General features: G+C 45.9%; 1 protein-coding gene across 5 annotated transcripts in view; it reads left to right on the plus strand.

Annotated features, from left to right (window-relative positions):
- Positions 1-18450, plus strand: part of Tshz2 (teashirt zinc finger homeobox 2) — a 514993-nt gene that overhangs the window by 289929 nt on the left and 206614 nt on the right. For 4 of the 5 annotated variants that reach the window (XM_045156263.1, XM_045156264.1, XM_045156266.1 and 1 more), the window contains exon 2: positions 9908-12981. In XM_045156263.1, coding sequence (XP_045012198.1) covers positions 9908-12975 — 3068 coding nt within the window. In that variant the 3' untranslated portion in view covers positions 12976-12981. Of the gene's footprint in view, positions 1-9907; positions 14983-18450 lie in introns of those variants that run through there. The other variant, XM_045156262.1, reaches the window with a different exon arrangement.

Raw genomic sequence — 18450 nt, forward strand, 5'->3', positions numbered from 1 at the left:
AGAACACTTGTGTGTGTGTGCATGAGTGTGCATGCATGTGTGTGTGTATGTGTGTGTGTGTGTGTCCTTACGTGGAAAATGTGCAGGAAAGAAAGACGGGTAGTTTACTAAACATAGTTGCTACAATTTGAAGGTCAAAGACTAAAGTCTCAATGTGATAAGACCCCATCAATCCCATCCCTGGACTTCCTTTGTCCCTGTTTTGCTTTACAGTTTCTTCTCTGTTCCTGATTAATGGTACTCTTGGTGTGAGGATAGTCTAAGAATAATTATTTCTAAACTGGAACAACCAGAAGGTTTATGAAGTGGCTCCTTTCTCACCCTTTTCCATACATATTTCCTCACTTTGCCTTTTTAAACGGTCACTCAGACACGTCCTGCTGACGCTTGCTGGCCCCAGAATTTGAGGTACTTAAATGTATTTTTCTTGGAGAACTGCTCTGAGCGCCAGTCATTTATCTCCATGCCGAGCCTGAAGCCTCTAACAAAGACCCTTTCTCAGAGGAGGCTTGCTTTATTTCTGGAGGAAACGATCATTATGGGGAATGACCTAATAACTTGGTCTTCAGTTTTGCGCATCTCTCCTACAGAAGTCCCAGTGCAAAGACCACTGGTTGCTTACACAAATGCTTTAAGTTTGAATAACAACCCCAAGCTGAATGAGACTTTTTTAAAAATATATTTTATTTTATTTATTTTTATTTATTTGAGAGCAACAGACACAGAAACAGGCAGAGAGAGAGAGAGAGAGAGAGAGAGAGAGAATGAGCATGCCAGGGCGTCCAGCCACTGCAAATGAACTCCAGACGTATGCACCCCCTTGTGCATCTGGCTAACGTGGGTCCTGGGGAACCAAGCCTCGAACTAAGGTCCTTAGGCTTCACAGACAAGCGCTTAACCGCTAAGCCATCTCTCCAGCCCCAGAAACTTTTTAGAAATATTTTAATTTTATTTATTTATGAGAGAAAAAAAATGGGCACACCAGGGCCTCTAGCCACCACAGACAAACTCCAGATGCATGCTCCACCTTGTGCATCTGGCTTATGCAAATTCTGGGGAGTCGAACCTGGCTCCTTGGGCTTCCCAGACAAGAGCCTTGCTTTCTCTCCAGCCCAAAACTCTTTCTTTATGCAAGTATCTCATACAAATACTTAATCTAAATACTGCTGGACTGCTGGTCTGGAATAGGATGGAAGTGATAACAAAAAAATGCAAAAGTTGCCAGGCATGGTGGCGCACACCTTTAATCCCTGCACTCAGGAGGCAGAGGTAGGAGGATCACCAGGAATTTGAGGCCACTCTGAGACTCCCTAGTGAATTCCAGGTCAGCCTGAACCCGAGTGAGCCCCACCTCAAAAAAAAAAAAAAAAGAAAAAAATGCAGAAGTCAATTGTTTTCACCCATCTCCAGGTTTGAGCTGAAGATAGGATGTATGGTGTTTATAAACATGCCTCACCTAGGGCTGGAAAGCTTGGAGGCTTGAAATTTCCATGTATTTTCTGAGACTCTGGACAACTTATAGACAACATCCTATCATGGTGTCAAAGTGTCACTAATTTTCCCAAGATCACATCAAGCAGTAACAGACCTTGGGACTGGGGATCTACCAGTTGCTTCTTTTTTTTTTTTTTTTTTTAATTTTTATTAACATTTTTCATGATTGTAAAATATATCCCATGGTAATTCCCTCCCTCCCCATACCAGTTGCTTCTTGATGTGATCTTGGGAAAATTGATGATACTTTGGAAGGGGTGACATCTTTATCTATATGACATCTATATGACAGGATGCTGCTCCATATCTGACCTCTTAAAGCCGCCATATCTATGCTTAAACAATCTAGGTAAGTGAGGCTCTTCCTGTTGGCTTTGAGAAGAGCCTGATATTCCTCGCTTCTAACAAGCTCTGGGGGTGGGGAGGGGTTGCTGCTGCCACTGGCCCAGGGACCAGGCTTTGAACAGTGAGCGATTACAGGTCATCTGCTTCCTCATTTGTCCAGAAAAAGAACTGGCCAGGTAGGCAAGGTTGGAGCGATGGCTACCAGGTGAAACTGACAGATGGGGAAACAGATCAAACAGATAGTGTGAGAAAGAACCAGAAAAAGTGTGCCACGTCTTCCACCCCAGGGTCTCCTCTGGTTCCTCAAGTTTCTGAATTTGTCAATGGATGCATCCCAGACATCCCTGGAAAGGCTACAGCCTGCCACAGCCCCTGAGCAGCGGTTGTATTTCTCCGACATGATACACACTATCCAGCATCACAGCCCCTGGGCATCTCTCTATGCAACCAAGTGTGTGTATCTCAAGGTTGTTGCCCTGCCCACTTCCATTATGTGCCTTCCTGCTTTCCATACATGACCCCTTCATGACCTTTCTCTTCAATCACATGTCTAACCACTGTCTGTAATTCCTGCCTCTTCTTTTCTTGGCCTTTGGAGAACCACTAAGATGGAAATCTCCATGAAATTTGACTGAAGTGTCTCACCTGCGGTAGTAACAGAATCTTATTTTTATCAAGTGAATTGAGATGGAGTGGGACCACAGTGGGTTGGCTGAGGGTCTGTGTCCTCAAGTCTAAACTAGCTTAGCTGTTTGGAGTGATAGCTGAGATGTGGAGAAAGTCACAATACACCATGAGAAAACATTTTCACAGTCTGAAAATTGAGATGATGGCCCAGAAAAGTGCCAATAGCAAGAATTTGTTGCACAAATGGGTATTTTTCCGTTGTGCCTATGAGTTATTGTGCTTCACTGGAAAATCTCCAGGATTTTTTTTAAAAAAAGAGAGAGACATTGGGCTGGAGAGATGGCTTAGTGGTTAAATGCTTGCTTGTGAAGCCTAAGGACTCCAGTTCAAGGCTCAGTTCCCCAGGATCCATGTTAGCCAGATGCACAAAGGGGCAGACGCATCTGGAGTTCATTTACAGTGGCTGGAAGCCCTGGCACACCCATTCTCTCTCTCTCTCTCTCTCTCTCTCTCTCTCTCTCTCTCTCTCTCTCTCTCAGTCTCTTTCTCTCTCTGTCTGTTGCTCTCAAATAAATAAATAAAAAGAAACAATTTATTTTTTTAAAAAAAAAAAAAAGAGAGACATTGTAGGTGATACTTTCAGAAATTTCCATGAGACACTTAGGGTCTCAGGATGAGCCTCTTCACTACCATGCCCGTTCTATTGCCTCAAACAAGGAATGCTGCTTGCTTGGTTCTGAGGTTCATATTGAGGAGGGAAGAAACCGTCTTCCCCGATGAGCGTGTCAAAATCGCGCTTGCATCACTGCGTTAGAAGTGGCGTGGCACCAGGGAAAACACTCACACCACGCAAGTTCTGTGGCTGTCACTGCTGACAAGGTCCCTGGGTGGAAATGTCCAGGACCTCCCCCAGCTTTCGCACAGGCTCGCCTTTGTGCTCTGAGGCCTGGGCTCTCTGCTCCTGTCACCTGTGGTAGAAATAGAATCGGATCCTAGTGGCACTCTGGTCCCCCACCATTGTCCTCCACCATCCTGCAAGAAAAAGCAGGTGGGCCCTTTCACGCAGCCCCCAGAGTCCCTCGCTCTGGGCCCGGCTGCCATCTGATCGTAGCTCAGCTTCCTAGAATACTAAATCCTCTAACTCTACTCAGCCTGCCAACAAGAGTGCCAATTAGTGCCAATAATCACATGCATGCTCGCAGAGTTCCAGACCACAGTCGCCAAAACACTGGAGGCTCGTGACAGGGAGGCCTTGCCCCATGTCATTGCTTCGCGTACCTACTGGGTACATGGCACAGAGGAGTCCTGGTCCCTCATTTAAACCTGTCTTACAAACTGTGGAGTCTCCCCGTGCTTTTCAACTGTCACTTACGGGGGTAGATTGGTGAAAAATGACCCTGTCATCATCGAGCATGTTATTAAGTAAGATCTTGGTCAAATTCTAGTTTACTTTCGAAAATCAGCCTTCTTGAATTTTAAATTGTTCTTGGGTTAAAACTCATCCACCTCTTCTGCCGTTTTAGAAGCTGTCAATGTTTTCATTGTAAATGCTTAATTATGGATTTTTTTTTTCACGGCAACTCCAGAAACATACACTAACAAAAATCTGATATCCAACATCAGACCACCTATAAAGTATTTTTCAACAATTTCAGTTAAATCATTCTGACTATAGGTTTTTGGAACACCTGAGGTGGTCATTAATCATTTCAAAATCAGCAGAGTTTCCCTTTTTATTTTTTAACTTTTAACATCCAGCAAATTTCTGAAATTGAAAGGGTTTATGTCTACATTTGACTCACATACTGTTAGAGTATGAAATTTATAACAGGCATGCTTCCCCAGTGACTTTTTTTTTCCTTTTTTTAATGAACAATTCAGGAAACAACCCCTCTTGCATGACACATGTCACACACCTTATCTTTGTGTGTTAGGGATGTCACAGCCCGTGGCTTCACAGGGTCTATGTGTAACTCTTGCTATGAATCTGGCTGTTCGCCTTAGGAGACTCATTCCTGATGCTCTGCTGTCTTGATGTTTATTCTCACCCTTCATACTTACCCACAATCCAGTGCACTGCCAACAAGAAAGTTGGTGCCTTGGTCAACATGAAAAGATGATTTGTGGATGTGCTCTGCCTTGGTTGCGTAAATTGATACAGATAGGAGCAATTCTCATCTCGTCTAGATTATGGACATGAAGAGCATTACCCATCAGAAACGTCAATCTTCCTGGGGAACCAGCGATTAATAATTATTAGTAATAATTAATAATACAATAATGCTCTCCTCGTCTCATCTAGCCATTCATTCATTCAAATCATTTATGGACAGGTGGGACTCAAGTTTGCCAGGGTGTATGATCTGGGTGCTGGGGAGAAGGAAGGTCTATGACATCACTCAGACATATATTATAATCCCACATTCAGTGGAAGAGGCAACCAATCAATAGATGAATGGGGCCATTGCTGATCCATGCTGTGGGATGGTGGGGAGGTCACCTGCTGTGACGGAAGTTGTAGGAAGGAGGGGAACAGGTCAGGAAAAGCTCTGTAAGAAAGGACCACTGCCAGAGAGAGCTTGCTCTTGGGTAGTGTGCCTGCATCTACAGAGAACCAGGGCCAAGAAGAGGCTGTCAGGTTCAAGAGGAAATGAGTGGGGCACTGTGCCTTAGACATGGAAAATAGAGTGTGGTGCTCAGGGAGGCAGCAGAGTGGCAGACAGACACCCTATCTGTTGGCTTTCATGGTCCATGCTAAAAGTCTGAGTTGTATTATAACTACAGGAGAAAAGCATGGCCAGAATTCAAATAGGAATGGCCGTACCCAGACATTACTTAGAATGTTCTAGCAACAGAGCTGGGCGAGACAGTGCAGGTATCCTCTCTGGCATTACAGAGGCTGAGGCAGGAAGATTATACGTTCCAGGTTAGCCTGGGCTACATAGACTGAACTTGACTCAAACAAGCAAAAGAATATTCTAGCAGGCTATGGGAGACCTTAAAGGTGACAGAATGGCAGCCCCATGTGAGTCAGGACAAAAGAGAAGAGGTCTCACGCATTCGCCGCTGAGACAAGGAGCGGACAGGGTTGTCGTGTGCACTTGCTCTTCTGGGGACCCGGAATCTCGTGGCCAGATCCAAACCATGGAAAAGGGTAGAATCGGATACTTGGGTGGAAAGGGGATAGATATTCCCCACCACAGAGTTTGGTCTTCGACCTAAAATCAACGGAAAGGTTCTGCAGAGAACAGCTCTCCCTCACTGCGCAGCCCTGGCATAATTGTGATCGTTCCCTTTTGTTAAGGAAGCATTCATAAGAATAAACTTGCCACTCATCCACTTATAGCAAGATCTACACATGATGCAATCTTATTAAACAAATGGAGAGAGAGACAGATACTCATTATACACCCCAATCACCCGGATTCTGGCTGCCTCCCCCCCCCCCCACTCTCCTCAACTGCCGGTGGCAAACAAAATCACTTAACTCAAGTGAACAGTTTTAAATGTATAATATTAAAATGTGTTTTTTGAGAAATTCCTTGGAACCCTCAGCCATTGTTAAAATACACTCATTTTGACAGATGCCTTGATTTTGGGAGGGGTATGTGGTTGTTTTTTTTTTTTTTTTCCTATGAGGCTTTTCAATGCAGAGCCTGTTTTGGGGCACATGAGATTGAGCCTGCTCTGAGGAGGAAAACAGACAAAAAGGGTCTCTCAGCACGAGTTACTCTTCCATAAAGGTTATAGCAAACATGTCAATGCCTTAATTAAGCAGAAAATTTTATCTGTGTTGTGGGGGAGGCTTCTGCTGTCTCCGACTTTTCTTCCAGGGAATCCGTTTAGAAGGACAAAGCAGACTGAGGGTGAGCTACTCTGGAGACCCAGCTCCCAAATGTCAGCTGAAAAAGTGAAAAAAGGGTTGAGGAGATGGCTAAGCAGTTAAGATGCTTGCTGGCAAAGCCAAAGGACCCAAGTTTGATTCCTCAGGACCCACATAAAGCCAGATGCATAAGGTGGCAATGAAACAAACAAACAAACAAGTGAAAAAGAACACACCTTTTCTTGCTGCTTGAAAATAGCTATATTGTCCAGGCAGCTGTATGCATGTGTGTGTGTCTCTGTGTGTGTGTAGCCATGTGTATGTTTGTGTGTACAAGTTTCATGGTTACTCCACCAATAAGCACAGGATGGTCTGTCAAAGCTGGAACAGTCATGCCCAGGGCCTTTTGACTCGATGTGTGTTTCCCAGTGTGATAGCTCCCACTTCCTTTTCAAAAAGTGACCATAGTTGACTGATAAAGTTTGTCTCACTTCATTCTCAAAAGTGGCATCATTTGACCAAGTGTGCAGGCTCCTACCTGCAATCCCAGTGCACAGGAGTCTGAAGCAGGAGGACTGTGAATGAGACTTGGACTCAAAAGAAATAAGAAGAGATCTTACCTAGTTGACAAAAGTTGTCTATTTTTTTAAATATATTTTGCTCATTTTTATTTTATTTTATTTGAGAGTAACAGAGAGAAAAAAAGGCAGAGAGAGAGAGAGAGAGAAAGAGAGCAAACAGGCACACCAGGGCCTCCAGCTACTGCAAATAAACTCCAGATGCGTGCGCCCCCTTATGCATCTGGCTAACGTGGGTCCTGGGGAATCGAGCATGGAACCAGGGTCCTTACACTTCACAGGCAAAGGGCTTAACCACTCAGCAATCTCTCCAGCCTTTGTCTAATTTTTTGAAGTATCATACGTACCATCCATTTGTTTTATTTATTTTATAATTAATTATTTTTGTCCTGGGGCCTGGAGAGATGGCTTAGCAGTTAAGGCACTTGTCTTAAAAACCAACGACCCAAGTTCAATTCCCCAGGACCTATATAAGCCAGATGCACAAGGTGGTACATGTGTCTGGAGTTTCTTTGCTGTGTCTGGTGGCCCAGGTTTGCCCATTCTCTATTCCTCTGTCTGTCTCTTTCTCTCAAATAAATAAATAAATAATATTTTTAATTTTTTAAAATTTTGACCTTGAACATAATAATCTATTTTCTAAAACACACAAATTAATCCAGGGGAAAAAACAACATGATGAAAGTAATGGGGATGGTCTGATCTAGTCATTCACTTGTTTGAAACTACAGTTTCTTTGCAAGTAGTGACCACTTATTAATGGTTGTGTGACTAGATGGTGCTGTTTTTCTTTCTTCAAATCAATTTATTGCACTAGAGACCAGCATCACCAATTTAATGAAAAACCCACTTGTCAGCTTGCTGCAAAAGCAAAAACACCACACCAATAACAATAAAATAACAACACAGCCATAAAACTTGTAGCCGGGCTAAGTTTTTACATTTTATCTGGTTTTATGGAATCATGCCCGTAAAGTTGTAGGCTCTTACTTCCAGCATTCCCACAATCCCTCTCTCCTGAGATGGATGCCTGCTTAGTAATAGTTCAATCAAATTCCACTGCTTCACTTTTAACCTTTGGGTCTTAGCAACATTTTTGTAGTCGTCAGGTTGACAACAGCAAGACAATGGATTCTCTCAGCCAGCGGGAGAGTTCTAGCAGGACCCTGCAGTCTTAAATCTGAAACCTTGTTCAAAGCCTCGGCTTCCAGATTTAGGAAATGAAAACAGTGATGCTACCTGCTTCATGTGGATAGTAGATAAAATGGAAGAATTCATTTACAGTGGTTAGGTTAGGTGCCGTGAAAGAATGATTGATCAATTAGCAGTCTTTGCCTCCATCGACGCCATCAGCTTTTCGGCACTCTGACTATGACTGCCTTACCCCAAACAAACCCATGCTTTAGTTTTGGTGGATGAAAACAGCACCTGCTGTCGGTTTGTTTGCTAGTTTTTTGGTTGTTTTTGTTGTTGTTGTTGTTGTTTTGGTTGCTCCAAGTAGCCACCTACCATCAAGAAAGAGATAGAAGCCTAGGAGAAAAATATTGCAATAAGATTGCAGAAGTATGGCAAATTTAAAGCAGGGACCCCCTTTTCCTGGGTATGTCTTTCATTGCATTTTACCCACATAACTTTAAGAGGCCAAGTGAAGAAAATGAACCCACGGGCATAAATAGTGACATTCCCCATCTGCCTTGATGGATATCTGCCCGTTCATTCTCTGTGCACCCGCTCTCCCAGGCCTTCATTTTCCCTATGCAATTACTGGCCCTAAATTCTTTCAGAGAAGAGGAAGCATGCATTCCCCAATAGCATTCTGCACCTACAAATCAAACACATAATTGGCATCTCATGACGGGTACTCACAAATCACAGTGCATTTGAAATTACAGGAGCAAGATCGAGAGGGCATTTTCAGCCTTGTCTGGAAAGATGTTCATAAACCCGCTTGAGAATAATAGGATATAGGCCCAAATCTCCCATCCTAACACCATTCGCCATTATTTTAGAAATCATTATATTTGCTGAGCTTACATAATTTTTCCAGCTATCAGTGGAAAGATTTTATTTGCATACTCCGTGATCTCTTTTCCTGCTGTGCAACTCTCTGTAAATAAAATGTTCCAACAGAAAGACACTTGCTATCAAAAATGTAATGGCCATGAATCCAAACCATTTCTGAGCAATCAAAAAAATGACATATTCAAATGAGTGTATGCCAATAGTTCCAAGTGTTTTTGGCAAAATGTACCACTGAGATGATAAGGTTCAAGTCTTAGTTGTTTTGTTTTGTTTTGTTTTGTTTTTTTTGATGGGTGTGAGTGTGTGTCTGTGTGTGTGTGTTATATACATGTGTGTGCAGATGCACGTGCCCAGTGAGCACATGTGTAGAGTCCAGAGGAGAAGATCAGGCATCCACTGCCCCTCCACCTTGTTACCTTGACAAAGAGTCTCTCCATGAATCTGGAGCTCCCCAGATCTCAGTTATACTGGCTGACCAGCAAGTCCAAGTGATCCCCCTGCTTCAGAGCTGAGGTCACAGGCACACAGCCACACTTGGCTTTTTAATTTAGTGCTGGGTATCCAACTCAGGTGCCCAGGCTTGTGCAGCAAGCATTCACACTGCACCATGACCCCAGCTCGAAGCCAAGTCCTCCTTTCCTCATGAGCCAGTGGCCTCCCCAAACAGGGCTTTTGTATTTGCATTTCAGTCTAAATTTCCTGAAAGACATGCACATGAATTTAGCCACTGCCCCACCCTAGCAATATTAGGATGACAGTTCCTAAACTGTTCACTCATATTTGTAGACACTCCTAGAGTATGACGAACTCATGACAATTTAAAAAGAAACAGTCAATAGATGGCAAGAAAGACATCACTTGGGGAAGAAAAACAAAACTTTCTATTGCTTGTTGTTTGATGAGAGCATAAATTTGTTCAGGCCAGGCTAGGAAGTCTGGGGTCTAAGTGTGGGCATCGGGCTGGCATCTGTTACCTGCTATTGTCATTGTAAGTTCATCTCTTCTGCCTCTCTTGCAGGCTACGCCCAGGAGGAGCAGCTGAAGGAAGAGGAGGACATCAAAGAGGAAGAGGAGGAGGATGACGACAGTGGCTCAGTGGCTCAGCAGCAGGGCAGCAATGACGCCGGGACAGATGAGGAGTTAGAAACTGGCCAAGAGCAGAAAGGCTACTTCAGCTGTCAGAACTCTCCAGGAAGTCACGTGTCCAACCAAGACGCTGAGAACGAATCTCTGCTGAGTGACGCCAGCGACCAGGTGTCAGACATCAAGAGTGTCTGCAGCCGAGATGCCTCGGACAAGAAAGCAAGCCCTCCCCCCAAACTGCCCAGCGAAGCCCCGAACTGCATGGATAAAATGACAGCCGTCTATGCCAACATCTTATCAGATTCCTACTGGTCAGGCTTGGGCCTTGGCTTCAAACTGTCCAACAGCGAGAGAAGGAATTGTGATGCCCGGAACGGCAGCGGCAAGAACGATTTTGACTGGCACCACGATGCCTTGTCCAAGAGCCTGCAGCAGAACCTGCCTTCCCGGGCCGTGTCTAAGCCCAGCCTCTTCAGCTCCGTGCAGCTGTACCGGCAGAGCAGCAAGGTGTGCGGCGCGGTGTTCACGGGGGCCAGCCGCTTCCGCTGCCGGCAGTGCAGCGCCGCCTACGACACGCTGGTGGAGCTGACGGTGCACATGAATGAAACAGGCCACTACCAAGATGACAACCGCAAAAGGGACAAGCTCAGACCCGCCAGCTACTCGAAGCCCCGGAAGAGGGCCTTCCAGGACATGGACAAAGAGGACGCTCAGAAGGTCCTGAAGTGTATGTTTTGTGGTGACTCCTTCGATTCCCTCCAAGACCTGAGCGTCCATATGATAAAAACCAAACACTACCAAAAAGTGCCTTTGAAAGAGCCAGTGCCAGCCATTTCCTCAAAAATGGTCACACCGGCCAAGAAGCGTGTTTTCGATGTCAACCGGCCTTGCTCACCCGACTCCACCACGGGGTCATTTGCGGACTCGTTTTCTTCCCAGAAGAACGCCAACCCGCAGCTCTCCTCCAACAACCGCTACGGCTATCAGAACGGTGCCAGCTACACGTGGCAGTTCGAGGCCTGTAAGTCTCAGATCTTAAAGTGCATGGAGTGTGGAAGCTCCCATGACACTTTGCAGCAGCTCACCACTCACATGATGGTCACGGGACACTTTCTCAAGGTCACCAGCTCTGCCTCCAAGAAAGGGAAGCAGCTGGTCTTAGACCCACTGGCGGTGGAGAAAATGCAGTCTCTGTCGGAAGCCCCACACAGCGACCCTCTGCCCCCCAAGCCGTCCAGTAACTCGGCGTCTGACTCCGCGGCCTCTGCCCCCGAGTTAAAGAAAGAGGGTAAAACTGAGAAGGCAGAGGAGACCAGCAAAGATGAGAAAGGCGTGAAAAGCGAGGAATTTGAAGACCCTCTCCAGAAACCTTTGGACCCTACCATAAAATACCAGTATCTAAGGGAGGAAGACTTAGAAGACGGCTCCAAGGGTGGAGGGGACATCTTAAAGTCACTGGAAAATACCGTGACCACTGCCATCAATAAAGCCCAAAACGGAGCTCCCAGCTGGAGCGCGTACCCAAGCATCCACGCAGCCTACCAGCTGCCAGAGGGCACCAAGCCCCCGATGCCCATGGGATCACAGGTCCTGCAGATTCGACCCAACCTCGCCAACAAGTTGAGGCCCATTGCACCCAAATGGAAAGTCATGCCACTCGTCTCTGTGCCCACAAACCTGCCCCCACATGCTCAAGTTAAGAAGGAGTCAGAGGACAGAGACGAAGACACCCTGAAGGACTGTGGGAAGGAAAGTCCCCACGAGGTGGCATCACCTTTCAGCCACGGCGAAGGAGAGCCGTTCTCCAAAATCGAGCCGCCTTCAGAATCCAGAAAGGGGGAGCCACGTCTCCTGCTGGAGGACAAGCTGCTGAAAGAGGGTGTTGAGAAAGAGAAAGCCCAACCCCTAGAGCCAGTGTCTTCTTTGAGCAACGGGTGCACGCTCGCTAACCACACCCCGGCCCTGCCTTGCATCAACCCGCTCAGCGCCCTGCAGTCTGTCCTGAACAACCACCTGGGCAAAGCCACGGAGCCCCTGCGCTCTCCTTCCTGCTCCAGCCCGAGTTCAAGCACAATGTCCATGTTTCACAAGTCTAATCTCAGCGTCGTGGACAAGCCGGTCTTGAGTCCTGCGTCTGCCAGGCCGGCCAGTATGTCCAGACGCTACGTATTTGAGAACAGCGACCAACCCATTGACCTCACCAAGTCCAAGAGCAAGAGAGCCGAGTCCTCCCAAGCACAGTCCTGCACGTCCCCGCCGCAGAAGCACGCTCTCTGTGACATCGCCGACATGGTCAAGGTCCTCCCCAAAGCCACCACCCCGAAGCCGGCCACTTCCTCGAGGGTCCCTCCCGTGCAGCTGGAAATGGATGTGAGGCGCTTTGAGGATGTCTCCAGCGAAGTCTCGACCCTGCATAAAAGAAAAGGACGGCAGTCCAACTGGAACCCTCAGCACCTCTTGATTCTCCAAGCCCAGTTTGCCTCGAGCCTCTTCCAGACCTCGGAGGGCAAATACCTCCTGTCCGATCTGGGCCCGCAAGAACGTATGCAGATCTCCAAGTTCACGGGACTCTCCATGACCACCATCAGCCACTGGCTTGCCAATGTCAAGTACCAGCTACGGAAAACGGGTGGGACAAAATTTCTGAAAAACATGGACAAGGGACACCCTGTCTTTTATTGCAGTGACTGTGCCTCCCAGTTCCGAACCCCTTCTACGTACATCAGCCACTTAGAGTCTCACCTGGGCTTCCACATGAAGGATATGACCCGGATAGCAGCGGACCAGCAAAACAAGGTGGAACAAGAGATCTCCCGGGTGTCGTCGGCTCAGAGGTCTCCGGAAACAATAGCTGGAGAAGAGGACACAGACTCTAAGTTCAAGTGTAAGTTGTGCTGTCGGACATTTGTGAGCAAACATGCAGTAAAACTCCACCTAAGCAAAACGCACAGCAAGTCACCCGAACACCACTCACAGTTTGTAACAGACGCGGACGAAGAATAACTGCAGGTATGGGCTTGCTCCCAGGTGACGGTGACAGTGGCCTCGCAAGGAGCGTGTTAAGAGGAGATGGCTCTGCCTAGAGGCAGCTGACGTCTCCCGAGGCCAAGCAGGACCATAGCTTGCTGCCATAGACTTATTTTTTATGAAAGACAGGACCTGATGAGTAAGGCCTAACCATTCTCCCAAGCCTTCCAGTATAGAGTGAGGACACAGGACAAAATGCTTCTAGAAAGACGGAGCCCCCGGATGACTGTTGCATCTGGGTCTTCCAGACACACGGTTTCCCTTAGTGACCCAAGGCCCACCTTCCAAGGTCCAGTCAAGGTTCCCCCTCATTTTATTTAACAAAGACTTAACTTCCACCATTCCATTTCGCCCCCCTGTCTTCCCATAGCAATGCTGATGACTTATGAAGTGGGAAAGAGGTGAGCGGCAGGATAAAGGTGGGGGCACCCTGGGGTGGTCACTCTACAGAGACCCCTTGATCAGCTCATGAACAGCCGAAAGCTGCCTTTACTATTGGTATTTGGAACAGACACACTCCGCAGCTCATGTATAGCAACTGCTACCTTCCACCTCCTTCCCTGTGTCTATTTTCTGCATTAATTTTCCAATGAAAGAGCAGGTGCCCTTAAGTAAGGGGATGGTAGGAAAATACTCTTCACTATGAGCAGTGAGGTCAAAAGAGAAGAGGCTGATTTTCTTCTCTCACCTTTTGGTTTCTCTAGAACAGACTCGACTCAGAGTCCACCTTCGACAATGATAGATAGTGCATGCCTTTGCAATCTTACGTTGCATACAGAAACAAACGGCTTCTGGCCCGTCTATGGTCATGTCCCTGGGTTCCATAAGTTCAACATAATCTGCACTGAGCTAGGAGTGTTCAGTGTCTGAGCTCTTGCCTAGCATGCACAAGCCCTGGGTCCAAGCCCCAGAAAAACTCACCAAAAAAAAAAAAAAAAAAAAATACACACACACATAGTTTTCATGATGTATCATAGAAACTCATGCCTTGTATAGTTGCAAGTGCCCAGACTTATGTCTCTTCCAGCAACGAAGACAGAGACCAAGGTCAAATACTTTAGGAGATCAGCCGTGATGGCCACTTTCAAATGTGAGTGCAGGCGAGGCTGGGTCTTGACAAATCCTTCATCCACCCCTTTGTATGTCTTTGGCTCCTTTTCTCTCTCTTCTAGCATGGCATTTTCATACGCTAAGGACCCTAACACATATTTAGGTTGTCCTCCACCTGGGGTCATGCCTCTAAGCGAGGACACAACATGAGTTAAAGCTTCTGCACTTACCCGTCAAGCTGATGTCATCAGCATTATGGATTTGTTCTTAATTAATTCACAATAGACATGGAAAGCTGGTAACAGCTTCACATGTGAGCCCTATCGCCACCCCCTATTTTCAGAGCATTTGCTTTTCCACGGGGGACTTTCAGATCAAGCCACACTCGTGTGGACGCTAGGGAAGTTCCCGGTAGACAAGGATGTTTGTATGCTGTGGCTTTGGGCACACCTCACATAGGTAGAGAGGTTCTCGGTATGAGGATGGCCAAAAGAAAAGAAAACATCTGATTAACCTGAGACTCTTCCCTCAGTGAGGAAATCTATGCTTCTGTTCTGGGTGGGCTCCAGTCAAGACCATCTGTGTTGTTTGCATGTTTTAATCATGAAAATTAAATGTTATGGGCAGATTTACCTCCTGGTTTCCAAGCGTACTGTTCATGTCACCTTGCTGAATGAAAAGCCACTCTGCATCTATTGAAGCTACACGTCAGCTTGGGGCGCTCCTGCATCCTATTTATTTGCCATATCACGTTTTAAAATTTATGTAACTAGCTATTATGTTCTTCTAGTCCTTTTACAAAAAAAAAAAAAAAAAGGTGGAAACACACAAAGTACCTAGTGAAAAGGAAATATGTGTCAAATCTAATAGTGGTGGGTCCAAAATAGGTAATGCTTATTTTGTGTATAATAAAGACCAATTTTCCACCTGTTAGGGGCTGTGGATTTTTTTGGTAATTTTCAGACATGTACATAATATATTTGGACCAGAGTCCTTTCCATGACTTCTGTCATTGCCCCACACCTGTCCAACATCCACTGAAACCCTCTTTCTTTCTTATTAGTCCTTCTTTCTAGATGGCCTTTGAAATTTTACCCTGGCTCCATCACTCATGTGGAAATGTTGCTAGGCCCAATGTCATGCAGGTCTGGTGCGGGTCATGACAGCTGCTGCAAGGTCACGAGTGTGACGGCCACTTCATGTCCAGAAGACAGTGCCCCAAAGCACTCCTCCCCAACTTCTGGCTCTTACGCTCTTTCCACCCCCTCTTCCGCAGTGTTCCCTGAACCTTGGAGGGTGAGATGGAGGAGTCTCGCTGAGCGCTCAACATCCACTCATTCGCGGCACTGTGATGGGTTCTGAGACTCCCCGGGAATTACCACCATCTGCCAAAAGAAGGTTCTATAGTGCAGGTTCTCCAGCCCCAATCTATAGCTGTTTTTTTTTGTTTTTTGTTTTTTGTTTTTTGTTTTTTGTTTTAACTACAACTAGGCAGAAAGGAGAGGGGAGAAAGAGGAAGCTTGCATACAGTCTCTGTCAAAAATCTGAAATTGCTGGGTGTGGTGGTGCACGCCTGCACTTGGTGGGGGGCAGAGGTAGGAGAACTGCTGAAAGTTCGAGGCCAGTCTGAGACTACATTGTGAATTCCAGGTCAGCCTGGGCTAGAGTAAGGTTCTACCTAAAAGAGAGAGAGAGAGAGAAGTCTGAAATGTACACTATCTATTCTAGGAAAGTGAAGGTGAGCCAAGGGAAAACACACAAAGATACTTAGAAGTCTATTAAATACATCAGTAAAGTAGCTACTTTCTTATCTCTCGTCTCTCTGCATTGGTACAGAATAAATATTTCTAATTCATTACAGTGTTGTCCTTGTACAAAACCGAAGCCCATTCTTACACAGCCACTTCTATGCCGTGCTCCTGAAAGGGTTATAGAGAGCATAGCTTTGAGCATTTGGGGCTCATTCAAGGTAATGGGGTGTGCCATGAACAGAAAACATGGTGCGGGTTCGGGGTGTGTTTGTGTTCGTAGGAAGAGCATCCCAATGTGTTTTGATGGCTCCCCCATCTTGCAAATTTTTCTTCCCTCCCCTCACCCCATGCCCAGAAAATAATGCCTCCCCAGGAGGATCCTCTATTAGAGTGGCATGTGTCCCAGATGTGGCCCAGTGGTTAGAATCCTGCATAATTTGGGTTTCAACAGTCACCAGTGTTGTCTGGAGCCCTGATCGTAACTGGTTTGGCAGTTCATGTCCTGTTGCAGGGACAAATCAAGTGACCAGAAACAGCACGTGGAAAGGGTCGATTTTGGCTTACAGTCTCGAAGGAAAGTTTCAGCATGCCAGAGCCGAGGCTGGGCATCACATCCTGTCACATCAGCTGGAAGGTGGCAGCTAGCTAGTGAACACACAGTAAGGCCCATCCCCATTCACAAACACGCTACAGCAAGGCTCAGTTTTCCAAATTGCTACCACCTAGGGACCTAGCATTCAAACAGCACCAGACTGCTGGGGACAATTCATGTTGGCACCACCACATTTGGGATGCATGACCATATAAATTATGTAAAAATGACATGATGTTTCAGAAAGCATGTCTAGATATGATGGAAAGTTCTGGAACTTTTCCATACCTATGTTTTCTAAAAGACATAACTTCTCATCTGAATTATCTTCCTTTTCTGGACTTATCTTAATCCTACAGAATGCTTGGCCAAGCAGTACTTTCAATTTTTCATTAAAATTTCATTAGAAACTATTAAATGAACATTCCTACTTTAGGACATAAGTAATTTAAAACAATTTCCAATGTGTGTTTGTATATATCTTTAAAAGCCACATGCTGTTGAATAATAGAAATTAAACAGAGAGTAAATCATTGAGTCTCAAATGCAAAAGGACTTGAAATTATAGTCATTAGTGTGTAATATAGCGTACAAGTTTAACAGCACACCTAACCTTGAAATTGCTGGCAGAAATGGATTCTAGTCCAACAAGCTGATTGCTATGGATGGCTTAATAGAAATGTATGTTCAGGGTGAAACCCATACAAAGTTGCGAGGTAAAACAAAGGATGGAAATCTAGTTAAATTCACATTTCAAATAAGGGCCATGCTTATATTTTAAGAAATATTCATTGCTTACCTGAGATTCAGTTGTGACGGGGCACCTTGTACTGTTATTTATTCAATCTGTCAACATTAAAACAGATCACAGGCTGGAGGGATGGCTCAGTGGCTAAGCCAGATACACAAGGTGACACATGCATCTAGATTTTGTTTGCAGTGGCTAGAGGCCCTGTCGTGCCCATTCTCTCTCTCTCCATCTGCCTCTTCCCCTCTCAATCTCTCTCTCTCTTCCTCTCTCTCAAATAAATACAATATTCTTATTTTTAAAAAGCATAGGTCACATAATGATCTCAGAAGAAACAAACAAGATGGACTAATTTGTGTCTAGATGACACACCCACTAAATCTGTCCTCCTTCCTTTCTTCTTTCCTTCTTTTCTTCTCCTTCGGCCTCCCTTTAGTGCTTTTATCCCTCAGAAAATCCTGGTTGCGTTTTACCATGCACTATGTTCCAGTAAAAGAGCATAGGAGGGGACCAGCAGTATGGTCAGTTATGAAGCATGCCATGTCAGGCCTTGCTTGGCACGTCACAAGCATTATGTCATCCTATTTTCATAAACAGTCTGTAAAGTAGAGGCGGGTCCAACTGCATTATAGAGAAAGAAGTGGGAGGAGAGACGTGGTGCCAAATCGCTGCAGGTCCCACCATCTCTGGCGCCTACTCGCTCATTAGCGCGCATCTATAAGGACAATGTGAGTGAGGCTTGGCAGCGTACACCTTTAGTCCCAGCTCTCGGGAGGGAGAGGTAGGAGGATCGCTGTGAGCTCAAAACCAGCCTGAGACTCCATAGAAGGACACGGCCCCCATTAGCACACATCCAGAAGGAGACTGTCCCTAGGCAAGCGTGGTCTTGATCCCAGGAGATAAACTAATGGCCAGGGCTAGAGTGTGCCTTAAAGGCCAGTGGTGGACACCCAGATGGACAATTCAGGAGGGGCTGCTGAATGGAACACACAGGAGGGAGGAGCCTTGCCCTTTCTTTCCCAAGGAAGTCATGAGGAGAAGGATTCACTGGGAGGCAATGTTCTGGAATAATCCTGGCTGCACAGGCCATCCCACAGGACCTCAGGTCATCCACTCTGCTATGCCCGATTTCTATAGCTGTAAAATAGGGACAATTTGTCCCTCACAGGAAAGACTGAAGAATTAAATACATGCGTGTGATTGTTTTCTATAAAGCCTAGCACATAGTAGGTTTGCAAACAGTCTTCACTGGTCTCCCTTTGTCTCACAGTCTCTCCCAAAATGCAGAGAATTCGCAGTCTTCTCCAGTG

This window comes from Jaculus jaculus, chromosome 8 (genome assembly GCF_020740685.1).
Source record: "Jaculus jaculus isolate mJacJac1 chromosome 8, mJacJac1.mat.Y.cur, whole genome shotgun sequence".
In the NCBI taxonomy this organism is placed as follows: Eukaryota; Metazoa; Chordata; class Mammalia; order Rodentia; family Dipodidae; genus Jaculus; species Jaculus jaculus.